We start from the raw sequence: 13,121 nt of genomic DNA, 5'->3' as shown, positions 1-13,121 counted from the left end.
GACTCTTTTCTTCAGCACAGTGGTTCTCAACCTTTTCAGGGTCAAGCCATACTGCCACTACTTTTTTTTTGTTGAATGCATGCTAGTTCTCCCTGGCTGAGAACCACTGTTGGTGCTGCCTCAGCTTACCTGAGTGCTTCTCAGCTGGGCTCTGCTGCAAGTATGGAGCTGTGCAACTGGGACAAAGCTGCCCTGTTCTGCAAATCCAAATCTGCGAAGATGGTCGCGGTGCAGGCAGGAAAACTTGCTTGAGTTGCAGTTACAAAACAAAACAAAACTCGAACCTGCAGAACATGAGGGTACGTCGCAATGGGGTTTCGGCGACGGGAAGATAAACCTGCAGGACTCGAACCCAGGTAGAGCTCTGGATTCACTCACATGAAGTTTGCTAGGCTCCGTGGAACTTGCGCACAGGGAAGGGTACGTCGAGGGATCAGGTGGCAACGGGGAGAGGCGAGAGGCTGATCAAACCCCTATAGCCTTCTTGAGATACACGCTGGGTCCGATAGGCTCCGCAGCACTTAGAGATCTTCACGAGACGTAAAGTTCTCCTCCTCCTGATAGTCGTGGAGTCCTCCAACTTGGGCGGAAACCGCTCAAGCCTCTTATACGGCTAGCAAGCCAATCGCTAGCCACCACGTGGGAATAATTTAGAACTGGCCAATAGTGGGGCGCAAATTTGAATACAAATGGTGGGAACTCCTTGCAGCGTGCACTTCTCTTTTTGCAACTAAGAAATGCACCCTGAAAAGAAAGCTACGAGTGGCGGGAAATAATTTAGCAGTGCCGAAACACACACAAAGAAAAATCACACCCTGGGGTTGTGACACTGCGCAGCTCTTTCTGGTCCAGTGCCCCAAATGCTTCTCTTAAGCAGCTGGGACAGTTTCACCTGTTCCTATTTCCAGTAAGCAGCTTTACTGCCTGCTATGGGTTGATTAGAGTGCCCTAATGCACAGGGAGTGCATGGGGCAGTTTTACCTAGCTACTGCCCTCACAGCTCCCCTGAAGGGGCCTCTTATCCCTCCAGTGTGCCATGCACCCCAGTTGAGAACCACTGCTTTAGCTGCTGAAACAATGAGAGAGCCCTCGAAATACTGTAAAATTTGAGTAATAATTCCTATCATCCTGAGCTTTTTCCATGGCTAGAAACCCAGCTGCTTTCCTAAATGCTAATCTTTCATTTTGGTCACCCTGAGTCGTTTGTGCAGTCCTGTCCTATCTAATCATAATATCCCCTTTGATTCCACAGCAAAGAGTGCTATGAAACATGGCGAGTCACTTCTTTTTCTCTGAACAGAGCATTTAGATTTGATTTCCTCATCTTGATGTTAATCATTTTCTTTCTTGCCCTGAATTAATCTCAAAGAGGAAACTGCATGTATGCACACCTTGAGATAGGGAGACCTAAGGAAGGGTAGCATGATACCCAAAAGCTTAAATACCGACCATACAGTTTGTTCAATACAAAATATCATCCACCAGAACTCTTGCATCTTGAAATAGGATGATGGGGTCAAGTGCTACTGAACTTTATGGGCAGTCTCGTGATGCTCACTGACATTCAAATGTTGGATGCAGTCAACTTGCCATAGAATAGGTAGCAGCCAGAGCTTTCCCTCGAGGCTACTACCATCCTGTGCTCCAGAGCCTCAGCTTTTATTAAAAATAGTTACAACAGCTTTCATAGTTGCAGATGTAAACTTCCAAAGGAGACTTGGCTGAACATTTTTTTTTTCAAAATTGCTCTCTGGCCATTTTCAGAAATAAGATTGTAGATTTATTTATTTTTTTGACAAAAAAGATTTTTTTAAAATTTTGTTGGAAAAGGTTTATTCATGTTTCCCCCCTGAAGCCACACTTTCCCACATCTGACCAATACCACTCAAACTGTGAGTATGAAATAACCCCGTAGCACCTTGCAGGAAACACAAGCTGTGAGAATCACTGATGATGACTGAATGAAGTCTCAAATGATCCCAAACAGAAACACAGCAAGGGAGTGAAGAGCAATTTTAAATACTATTTTTCTGAGCTGCATGCAAAACATTTGAACTCGGGGATCATTTTTCTTCTCCAACTCTGGGAATCTCCCTTTTTGTTATTCGCTGCACACTGTGAAAGCATGCACAGGTGGAGGAAGAAGGAACTAGGGTAGTGCCTCTACCCTCATATTGCAGGAGTACAGGATTCACCTTGATCAGAGTCTTTCCTTCTTTCAAAACTCCCTCTAAGAAACGGTCTGACTTCTAGGAGCTAAGAAATGCAGGCTATAAACCAAGCTTTCCCTGAGTTTCAGCACCCCTGTTACCTACAGCTGCCTGCGAGCTCAGAGGAGCTCATCTTGGGCTGGGAGTTCACCCGGGGTTAGACACAACGCACACATAGAAGGGAGCCTTCTGGCATAATAGTGGCTTCATTTTAAAGGCAGGCGTGGTTCTTTGAGTAGATGCGATATCTTTTATTAGACCTACTGAGTAGTTGGAGAAAAGTTCTTTGCAAGCTTTAGGGCACAAGCACCTTTCTTCAGGCATAGGGAGTCCACAAGTGGCGTGCAGAGGGGAACACAGCGGGGTATGTGCCCCCCCCCAGAACTGGCTGCCGCCACCAGTTTCTATGGGCAGTCGCCACCCCCCACCACTGACGCAGCCAGCGGCAGCTGCGGGCGGTCCCCACTTGCCACCTGCTGCTCGCCACCTCCCCTCAGCGCCGACACCACAGCGGCCGCCTGCGGGCCGTCCCCACTCGGCCTACCCCCGCCACTGAGGTCGCCCCGCCAGCCTCCAGGGGCACGCGGCGCCCGTGAGGGAGTGAGACGGCCGGGAATGAGAGGAGGTACAAGTGTGGCAGGATGCCAATGAGCTTGTCAATGGGGAGAAGTCAGAAAGACAACAGGTCAAGCGGGGGAGGAGGGCGGACAGCAGGGGAAAGAAGAGCCAAGGGTGAGTAAGGGGGACACGGGAGTGGAGGAGCTCGCAGGATGAGGATGTGATGAGCCCTCAGAGGACGGGGCGAGGCTGCACTCCCCTCTCCTTTCTCTCCCCGGCCCTTTCTCTTTGCTCCCTTGCCGTGCTTCTGCTTGGGAGCACCTGGGACCTCCCTGAGCAGGCTCCCTCCTGGGGGAGGTGCAAGAGGCCAGGTCCCAGGAAAGGATTGCCCGCCCCCAGCCCTGATGCATCCCCAGCGCCTCCCCCCCCCCCCCCCCCAGGCCCCTCTGTGACGGCCCCTGCGGTCAGAGGAGCCGCTGAGCCCGGGCCGCGGGCGCCGCAGGGCACCGGCATCGCAGGCTGCTTCCAGCGACTCGGCTAATGCAGGGGGGATTCCTCCTGCTTCGCCCTCGGATGGGCAGGTTTGCTTGATGCGTGCTGCTTTCTCTCTCTGGGGACTGACCTGCCCTCTGCTTTCTCCCAGGGGCTGTCCCGGCCGCAGCGGCTTGCTTTCAAGACAGGCTGTTGGAAAACCATCGCATCCGTGTTGCTTTCCCAGATGTTGCAACCTAAGATCCCTGCAGGCAGGTTGTGCTTGGGGTTGGGAAGGCTATTCCTCCAGATGCTTTTACTTCTCAAGGCACCCAGAAGCGGGTAATGCAGTTGTGGTACCTGGGAAACTCTGCAGAGCTGCCTACTGACTTTGCAGACCCCGTGGAAGTAAATCCAGCCTCTCTGGACTGGTTAGGGCCAAATGTAGTGACTGGCCAAGCCAGGGGGAGGTTTGGATGTGCTTTCCAATACACTGAGCTCTTTACAGCGATAGGGAGACATTTATCTTATTTTCCCAGCAATTTGAAGGAGCTATAAAGGAAAAGTGTTACTCTGCAGATGCACTTGAGCTGTTGAAAAGGCTCTGAATGAACAAGTTTATTGTCATGTGAAAACGACTGTGTTTCATTTATTCTGGCAAATGCTTCCACTTTTGGACCAAAACATCTGTCTTTTAACACCATTAGAGAAACAGCGTAAAACCAAGCCAGCTTAGAAAGCTGCAACATCGCCTCCAACAATAAGGACATTATTTGATTTTTCCTTGCCTGTTTAAGGTTGGGCTCCCTGCTAAAATTGTGGTGATTTTATGAAATGTTGATAGCAGTAGGTTAGGAACTGAGTAGAGAACAGAAGCTTATTCCACACAGGTCATGAGAAATGTTCAGGCTGTTCAACCAGTGGTGAGTGGACAAGGCATCATTTCACAGACATGTCTGGTAGTGGTGCCTTTAGAAAACTCTGTTCACTTTTGCACACTTTAGTATGAGAAAGATGTGGATAAATTTAAGAGTAGTAGCAAAAATAATGAAAGGCCAGCAGAAAATGACATCTCGAGGCAGCTTAAAAGTCTTGGTAAGCCTAGGCAAAATGATTCTCTACAAGTACCTGACAGACACAAGCCCTAAGAAGGGAAATAAATAGCTAAGGATTCATAGATTCATAGATTGTTAGGGACTGGAAGGGACCTCATAGATCATTGGGTTCAGCCCCCCTGCACTAGGCAGGAAAAGACAACTGGATAGGAAAGGAACAACTAGAAAAATGGGTTCGGATTAGGGAAAGAAGTATCTGAAATTTTAAACTTCTTGACTCTGGACTAACCTTCCAGAAAAAGTGGGTTCATATCCCATCTCTAAAAATGTTTAAAACTATGCTGGACAAAAACATGGAGATCTACAATTGAAAACTGGCTTTGACTGGCAAAAAGAAATGGACCATTTCTAACTTTGATGAGTCTGTTCAATCCATAATAATGTTGAATCATCCAGTATCTGATTTTTGGCATTTGATTATTCCTCTTCACATTTGTCTAATTTCCTCCCATCCATCTATCTCTTTCTCTAGCCCCTTAAGTGCCAACATTCAAACTGAAGTGATTTTCTTTTTTTTCCAGAGCAGAATCAAATGAATCAAACTGAAAATGATAAGCCACATAGTGGCCATGAGGAAAAGAAACAGTTATTCCTTTCCAATTGGAAAGTGAGTATTTTTGCGTCGTAAAAGTGATCTGTTATATTGTTTACTTTTGTTTACCCTTAACCTTTTTTGCCAAAATTGGCTAAGTGCTTCTACAGCACCTAATTATTGTCTGTTGAAAAGCTCTGTAATTTATAAAAATGCTATCAAAATAAAAGAGCAACATAGGTCGCTCTTTTATAGAACGTGTCCTTCAAGATCTGCACAATGTTTACACTCTTTTTCTGATTCACAAAAGTACATTTGAACTTGAAAAAAGTTCTGTAGTAGAAAAGATCTAGAAGTCAGAAGTCACCATTTAAAGCTCAGTATTTTGGGGCATATGTAAGATATTTGAGTTATTTCCCTTTATACTGAGGAAATCAATTCTGGCAAGTGTATAGTGTAAGTTGGCAAATGTTGACTTCTGAACAGCCATCAATGTAGTGATGTATTTAGCCTTTATTTATAAGATTTTTTTGCCTATTATAATATACATTACAATTTTACTTTTAACCATTATTGTACTTCAATAATCATTCAGTAACACACCTAATGCACTGCATAAAAGAGACTTGCAAATACATTTAATTAATAAAGGGGAAATTTTTCAAAAGCACATTTGGAAAGTGAGGTACTTGACTTTCAGTGAAAGCCAAAAATATTTGGCTGCCTACCTTCTCTTTGAGCCTCAAAACAACCTCTCCTTCTTAATGGCCATCAGTCTTAATGAAACCTGAGTAGAAAGCAGCATTCTCTCACAGTGCTTGCCAAAAGAAATTGTACTGAACCAAAAAGTCATTCAGACAAACCAAGAAGTCATTCTTTTCAGTCACGTTCCCAGCTGGATCGTTCTACCTGCAATACTTTCAGAGAAATGCAGTCTCATTAATGCTGCTTTGTAATCAAATCCAATCCAAAAGTATGTATGTAAGGTTCTCATGTAAGGTATGTAAGGTCCTCAACATTTCTCATGAGTTGTATACTATGTACAATGGCATGCAGTGTAACATATTCAGAGACTGCACACAAAATGTATGTAATGGTATATATGTGATGCTGAGAAAGCAGCATGTTTTTAGCATTTAATGGCTTTTTAGGAGAGTTTCCTAACAACAGCCTGGACACCTAGTAGTCATCTACAAGTGCTTGGTCTTATACCAGAGGCATAACTGGCTAGTACTCTGCCCTGGGCAGTGGCAGCACATGGTGCAGAGGCACCATCCTGAGGCTTGCTGCTGTATCAGGTGTAGTGGGGAGGAGGGTGCAACATGTGTGTCTAGTGAACAAAAAACTCTGATTTTCAGTGGCAAAATAAGAGGTGACATTTCCCAGTTCCACCCCCCACCTCTACAGCAGGAAACTTCCAACCATTCATTCCTCTTGCATTCCTGCTGCTGCAGGGAAGGTGCAGAGTGCAGGCAGGAGGTATGAGAGATAGAAGGGTGAGGCACCTCCATTCCAGCATCCCCAGTCACCTTCCAGTTCCACACCCCCATCTCTACAGCAGGAAACCTCCAACCAGTCCTCTTGCGCTCCCGCTGCTGCTGGAGCTGCTGCAGGGAGGGTGGAGAGTGCAGGCAGGAGGCAGGGGGGACAGGGGGGTAGGGTGCTCCCCCACCTCCATTCAAGCACCCCCTCCTTAGACAGTGCCTGGGGCTCATGCCCCACTCATCCAGTCATTGTTACACTACTGCCATTGTAGTTCCAGGTTAGTTAGATTTGAAAACCAACTTTGAGCCGTTTCTTAGTTAGGTCATCATGGGGAAAATTACAGAAGTTTTATATTTATTAGGCAGTGAGATCTACAATCTGTTATAACGTCTAGAAAATCTAAACTTTGGAACTTCCTGCAAGGAGAAAAAGTATTTGTATCTTTGTATAATAGTACGAAGGTATCCTAAAAATATCACCATCATCATGGATGGGCTGTAAGTACTGCTTATATAATATATATGGTAATTTCACTTCTGCCTTCTTCACCTCTTGGCAATTGTTGCTTCTCATCATACTTTTAGACTGTAAAATCTTTGACACGGGGATTATCTTCTTGTTCTGTATATCTGTTGATGCTTAGCACCATAGGACTCCCAATCATGAAGCCTAGGTTTTACCCATAGTCAAAGAAAAAGACTTTTAAATAATTATCAGAGTTCTTTTTCAGGTCTGGGCCACTGGAAATTAGAAACATATTTTATGTTTTTTGTAGGTACCAGAATTGTTGTCATGTCTTGCAAACGTTAAGAATGGAGAACCAACACACCAGTTGCTTTTGAAGGGAACACATGCATCTCTCTTCCATACAGTGCGTTTTGCCATAAAATCTAATAACTGGGAGACTGAAGCAAAAAACAAACATTTGCTACCTCATGAGTTATGCAGTGGGTCACAAGAACATGTAGCAAAGGAAGGTGCATATTCACTCACAACAGCAGTGAGAACTGCAAACAAATTTCTGTCTGCCTGCTTAAAGTGGCTGTCTAAATCAAAGACAAAGCATTCTACTGCTAGAGGACACAGAAAACCTAAACGCAGCAGACAGTTGCCAGAGCATATGCTTCCTTACGTGCTTTTAATCAGAAATTGTCTTCCCTTGTCGACTTCTTCAATCAAATCCAAATGTTCCAAAGGAGAAATATTATGCAGGATACAGTATTTTACATTGAGCCTCTGGAAAAAGGAAAAGCCCAAGCCTTTATCTAAAATTTCTCCAATTTCTGAGTTGCAAAAAATTGAAGGTGAGCAATCTGTACTTATGCTTATTTATGAATGACATAAAATAGTACAAGGGAGATTAGTTAAGAGCAACAGCATATAATTAAGAAAGGGAAAACATAGACTGAGTATCCAATGACTCCTGACTGTGGGACCTCCAGCATCATCATAAGAAGTCATTTTAAAATGATGGGAGTCATTATGACTTGAGACATAGGAAAACAGACCACCTAGGGCATTACTAAATATTCCATAAAGAAAAAACCTGCACTGGTGGCAGATGCGCTCACCAGTCTACTATGTTTATCTCCATCATTTATTCTGCTATAAAAACATGTAATCTCAAAGTAGACAAAATCATGGCAGGCACATGGAGTGACTGTATTTTCCATGGTCTCATGCCCTTAGCACATGTTCATTTAATGGCACTATGGGATCTGTTCCCTGATCCCAACAATCACCCCTCCTGCACTGGCAAGTTGAGAGCTGGGTGTCTGGTGAATTGGTGCAGTTCCAGGGCTGGGACCAAGAACCAGATGATTGTCAGGCTCAGCCCTGGGACCACATGAGAGCCAGCTGGAGACTCATGTGGTCCCAAGGCTGGAATTTACAATCAGCTGATTGTCAGTGTAACCCTGGGATCACACTGGATCCCAGAGCCCCAAGCACAGGGGTGTCAGAAAAACCTCATGTACAGCCTTACTGCACATATGGTTTTTCAAGTTGCTAGTGCATGGGACCACAAGACCCAGGAGAGGTTTGCCAATCCCAGGGTCCACATGCACTGGGGATGTTAGAAAACCACATGTGCAGCTGGGTTGTGCACACAATTTTTAAAGGTTCTGGTGCACAGGGACTCCAGGATCAGAGAATCTCTCCCCATCCTAGGCTCCCAGTGGCTGGGATGTGTCAAGTGCCTTACTCTGAAGCTCCTTGGGAGCTGCAGGGCAGGACAGACAACCTGCCAAGTCATGGGCACCTGAGAGGCTCCCTGTGACTTACCACCCCTGATTCAGCTGATGAGCTCCCCTGACTTGGCATCTTGAAAACAGCAAGGTGCAGCCCTATGCGAGGCTGCACTACAGGGCTGTCCTCCTACCAACACAGGGGAGCTACCAACCAAGCTCCACCATGCAGCAGGCATCCAGGCAATATGGAAACCATTAAGGCAATATGAAAACCAGCCAAAAAAATTACACATATTTTGTAGAATAATTTTGTGGCTGGTTTCCTGCTCTGGTATGCTGTTAATTGCCTGGATGTGTGTCTGGCCAGGTTACTATTTTAGACATGATTAACTGGTTAATCACATCTTAAGTGTAACATCTGCCTGTGGCTTCAGCATCTAGTAAATTAGGCTGTAATTCAGTACTGGGATGACTAATTCTTTCCAGCCCTATGTTGCTCACACTCAACTCAGTGGAAATCTTGTCATTCATTCCAGTGGGAGTTGGATCTACCCTTCAGTCTCATTGAAACAAGGTCATAGACTGTGAAATCAATGGGCCTTGAAGTGAAATGGTATCAACTATCTTGTTTTTTTTCTGTCTCACTGCACTGACCTATAACAGATCTTTTCTGACTATTGAAGCTGATCTGCGTATGCTGTGACCTTCCTAAGACGGACTCCATCATAGCATCATATCACCTCTCCTACTTGAATACTAGAATGGAGAGTCCATGCCAACTCAGCAATTAGCCTCTCTTTTGTTTTCCACTAAACTAATTGCATTTATAATGACATATGCTAGGCGCACTCTGGTTCCATAGAATTTTTGCATCTTATTTTACTAGCATGCCAAGCTGACAATACTAAACTGGGCTCTTTGCCTTCAGAAACACTTCAAGTGGTCATGGGTGCATCCCAGATGTGGAAGGTTGGGGCACAGTCCCACAATGGTCACCTACTGGGAGTCTGGAGTCAAGGGGTTAGGGCAGAGGGAGCAGGCAGGAAGAAGACAGAGAATGCAGGCAGGGAAAATATTCAGGCAGGAATATGGCAGAGGGGAGCCAAGGATCATGGAACAAGCCAGAAATCAGGAACACTGAGGCTAGACAGAGAAGACCCTGTCTTGATGCAAGCTCACAGAGCTTTAATGGAAGTCGGCTGAGAGCACACAGGCAGCAGGCAGTCAGTCCCATCCAGGTTATCAGGACCAGCTGGAGCTTGTCTGGGCATCAAGCACACAGACTCCTGACACAGGTGAAAGGCTGCAAAGTGCATATCTAGATAATCTTTAAGGTTTCCTGAGCTTTGAGCAGGCTGATGTTTGTCTTGTGCTATGGAGCAATTCAGAGAAAAAATAGAAAGGCATGCTTGATGTTGTGCAAGCTGCTATCCCCAAAAAGGAGCTGTTTCAGCAGCCAAAGATTCCTGGCTCATCCAGTGTCTTATGCTCCCTGGGGATTCCTCTACATAAAAGATTTTCTAGGTGTCTGATTAACCTGGTTCTAGATGCTTGCTGCTTTGCACTACCCAACAAATCCTCCACAGGGTCTACACCCAGGAGATCCCAGCTGGTTGATGAAGCTGTTGTTAAAGTTGTAATGGAACAAGGCAGCCTTTGGATTTGACCTTTAAGGAACAGAACAGATATTGGCATTGCAAATTTTCCATGCTGCTCTATGAATATGCTTTAACTATGGGACAAAGGGGCCACCTAAAAGGGTGAGAGACAACACAGTTATTGCATATTGATGTCTAATTAGGCTTTGCCTATTTGCTGATATTAGCAATAAGGGTATGTACTCTTGAACTCTGAAGATTGTTTTTGTTGCTGTTGAAGAGAATTCCCCCCTCCCCCCCCCCCCCAATAATTTCAACAAAAGGATGAGGCCTACCTGCCAAATTTTCCCTTTTAGCTTACCAAAGATAGGTACCTAAATGCATATTTAGGCACCTAAATTAATAAATTAAAGTATAGCACTGCTGAACATCCAGACATCCCTGCAGTGATACAGCTGTTTCTTGTTCATTTTCCTAAAAAGTGCCATTACATATGATGTTAACATCATAAATAACTCGTTGCTGCTTTCAGAAACACAACATATCAAGTTTCTCAATCTGAAAGATCTGCAGTGGAAACTGTATAAAGGCATTGTGAAGAGGAAGCAGAAAGTGACAGCTTCACAGAGAGAAGCAAATTACAGACCTTTTAGGATATTCGAAGAAAAAACAACAAAGGCTGAATACATCATCCCTTTGATTTCTAAGAACTAAAGAGTTGTTTCCTTTCTTCAAGGAGTTTGTGTTGCAGGTCCTGTTTGTGTCAAGTAAAGTCTGAATTTAAATGAATGGAGAATTACTACAGTTCATAGAAAATGCCAATACTTTTGTAGAAATAATAATAATCCTAGTAGCTTGTAGAAATTCATTGTGGACCAGGTTCCTGTTGTGCCAGGCACTGTGTAATCATAGAAGAAAAAAAAATACACTCCATGCCTCAAAGAGTTCACAAAACTAGGCAAAACCAATGAATATAGGCTGACATAGGGAAGCACAAGGAAAGAATGAGAGAGTATTTGCAAAAGAGTAATTTATTTTTATGCTGGTGAATGAGTTCCTACTGCACAACTTCTGAGTGTGTTTACCTGATTAAAATCATGATGAGCCTTGTACTGCTGTCAGTTACACCAGTTTTACACCCATGCAAATACTCCTAATTTAATATCAGAACCAGACCCAAAATACACAAAATAATTTGCTCCTGCCCTTGTCAATAGACAACATGGTAGAATGTTTCCTCCCAATATGACCACTGCAGGTAACATGGGATGAGATGTGAATGAGGAAAGAAGACGTTTATATTTTTACACCAATAATTATATATTAATTGAATTGATCCTAGGGAATAATCCAGGCACAGCTAAGCAGCAACACTCATTCCCCAAAACTGTTCCTCCATCTCCCCTGTATGATGCAGCTTTTCAGATCTTGCTAATGTATAACAATTGATTGTGTGAATATGAGCATATATATTTTGGATGTTTGTTTTAATAATAATAATACCAATGAACTGAAAAAGACAAGTGCTCTGTTACCAATTTTAATATTGTAATATTCAATCCCAAATGTCTTGCAAAGTTAACAGGTCAATGTACAGATTATAAATACTATCAAGTTCACTCACTGCAGCATCTCAGAATGCAATATTGGGGCTGTTTAACAGTGCACAACAAAACAACACAGTCTCCAGTGAAACTACAAGGGGAATATGCTAGAAGAGAGACTGTGCCCTGACCTAGAATTTGGCTACAAAATTTGATTGATGCCCCTATCTTTGAGAAACATTATAAATTGTCTGGATGTCAGTTTTATATCTTCTATAAATGACATAATCTAAAGCAGAACAACAGTACGTTAACCCAGTGCAGTAGGGATTATTTTAGCAACAATGCAGAAAGGAGGCTACAATGTACTAAATCACTCGGAATACATTCTTGCAGCATATGCTTTTTTGGGGATGACCAGGCCTTCTTTGTTTCTGAGATCTGATAGTATTGTCACATTATGTAATAATCTGCAAGCCAAATATTGTGTAAACTTCATAACATTTCTTCAAAAGCGAAAGGAGAGAGCTCTTAATTTCTTTCAGACCTATGTTGAATCAGTGAACACTGATGCACTATGGTGCTTATGTAACTGATTAATATTTCAGCACTTTAATTCTAAGGAAAATGAAGGAGACAGTATATTTGCTTTCCCTATCAGAAACTGCAGGATCATCTCTGTACCAGAGATTAGTCATGTTAAAAGTGATAGAAAGTGTATTGGCACTTAATACTTGTCAGATCTAATTTTCAAGCATAGGTTTTATGTTTTAATGGTGGTATTTTAGCAACAGAAAAAGGTTTTTAAAAACTGAATATTCTTATATTCTTTCAGTGAAAGCTTAGAATTGGTAGATTTCTAAAGATTTAGGAAAAACCCTGAATTTATATGATCCCATGTTTTATTTCTGTTTGCTAATAACTTCAACTTTCACCTACTTAAAGTTACTCTTCTCATGTTGCTGGTGTTGAGGTAGCTTTCAACAAGTGTCTGCTACTGGTATGTGTTTCATTATTTATAGACCTAGCAGCAGACTGAACTCAGCACAGTTTAATGGTCAATTTTTCTTCACTCTATGATATGGTAGACAGTGGATCTTCCTGAGGCTGCTACAATTTTAGTAGATGCCCAATGAACATGGCCAGAAGTGATTCCCACCCCCACTCCCCCCCGAAGTGCACTGTATTTTCCTAGGCAGACAAAGTTCTTTGGGTAAATCCGATATCTTTTATTAGACCAACTAAAATAGCTGGAACAATTCTTTGCAAGCTTTCAGGTACAAACACTCTTCGTCAGGCTGAAGAAACCCTTCCTCAGCCTGATGAAGGGTGTTTGTACCCGAAAGCTTACAAAGAAGAATTTTTTCCAACCATTTTAGTTGGTCAAATAAAAGATATCAAATTTACCCAAAGACCCTT

At 43.4% G+C, this 13,121-nt stretch overlaps 1 protein-coding gene across 1 annotated transcript; it reads left to right on the top strand.

Annotated features, from left to right (window-relative positions):
• Positions 1-3,232: 3,232 nt before the first annotated feature.
• LOC109280756 (uncharacterized) lies at positions 3,233-12,486 on the top strand. The gene is made up of 3 exons (XM_059724830.1): positions 3,233-4,961; positions 7,147-7,675; positions 10,691-12,486. The coding sequence occupies exons 1-3, from the start codon at positions 4,887-4,889 to the stop codon at positions 10,870-10,872; spliced, it is 786 nt and encodes a 261-aa protein (XP_059580813.1). The 5' UTR covers positions 3,233-4,886; the 3' UTR covers positions 10,873-12,486.
• Positions 12,487-13,121: the final 635 nt, after the last annotated feature.

Source organism: Alligator mississippiensis, chromosome 3 (genome assembly GCF_030867095.1).
Source record: "Alligator mississippiensis isolate rAllMis1 chromosome 3, rAllMis1, whole genome shotgun sequence".
Lineage (NCBI taxonomy): Eukaryota > Metazoa > Chordata > Crocodylia > Alligatoridae > Alligator > Alligator mississippiensis.
Note: the sequence above shows the minus strand (reverse complement) of the source record. Positions and strands in the feature narration are given on the sequence as shown.

What these genes read in the sequence shown, in the direction of transcription:
- LOC109280756 (XM_059724830.1), top strand. Translation starts at nt 4,887, where the DNA reads ATGAATCAAACTGAAAATGATAAGCCACATAGTGGCCATGAGGAAAAG. An exon ending in TATTCCTTTCCAATTGGAAA is followed by an intron (nt 4,962 to 7,146) that starts GTGAGTATTTTT and finishes TGTTTTTTGTAG; the next exon opens with GTACCAGAATTGTTGTCATG. An exon ending in TGAGTTGCAAAAAATTGAAG is followed by an intron (nt 7,676 to 10,690) that starts GTGAGCAATCTG and finishes TGCTGCTTTCAG; the next exon opens with AAACACAACATATCAAGTTT.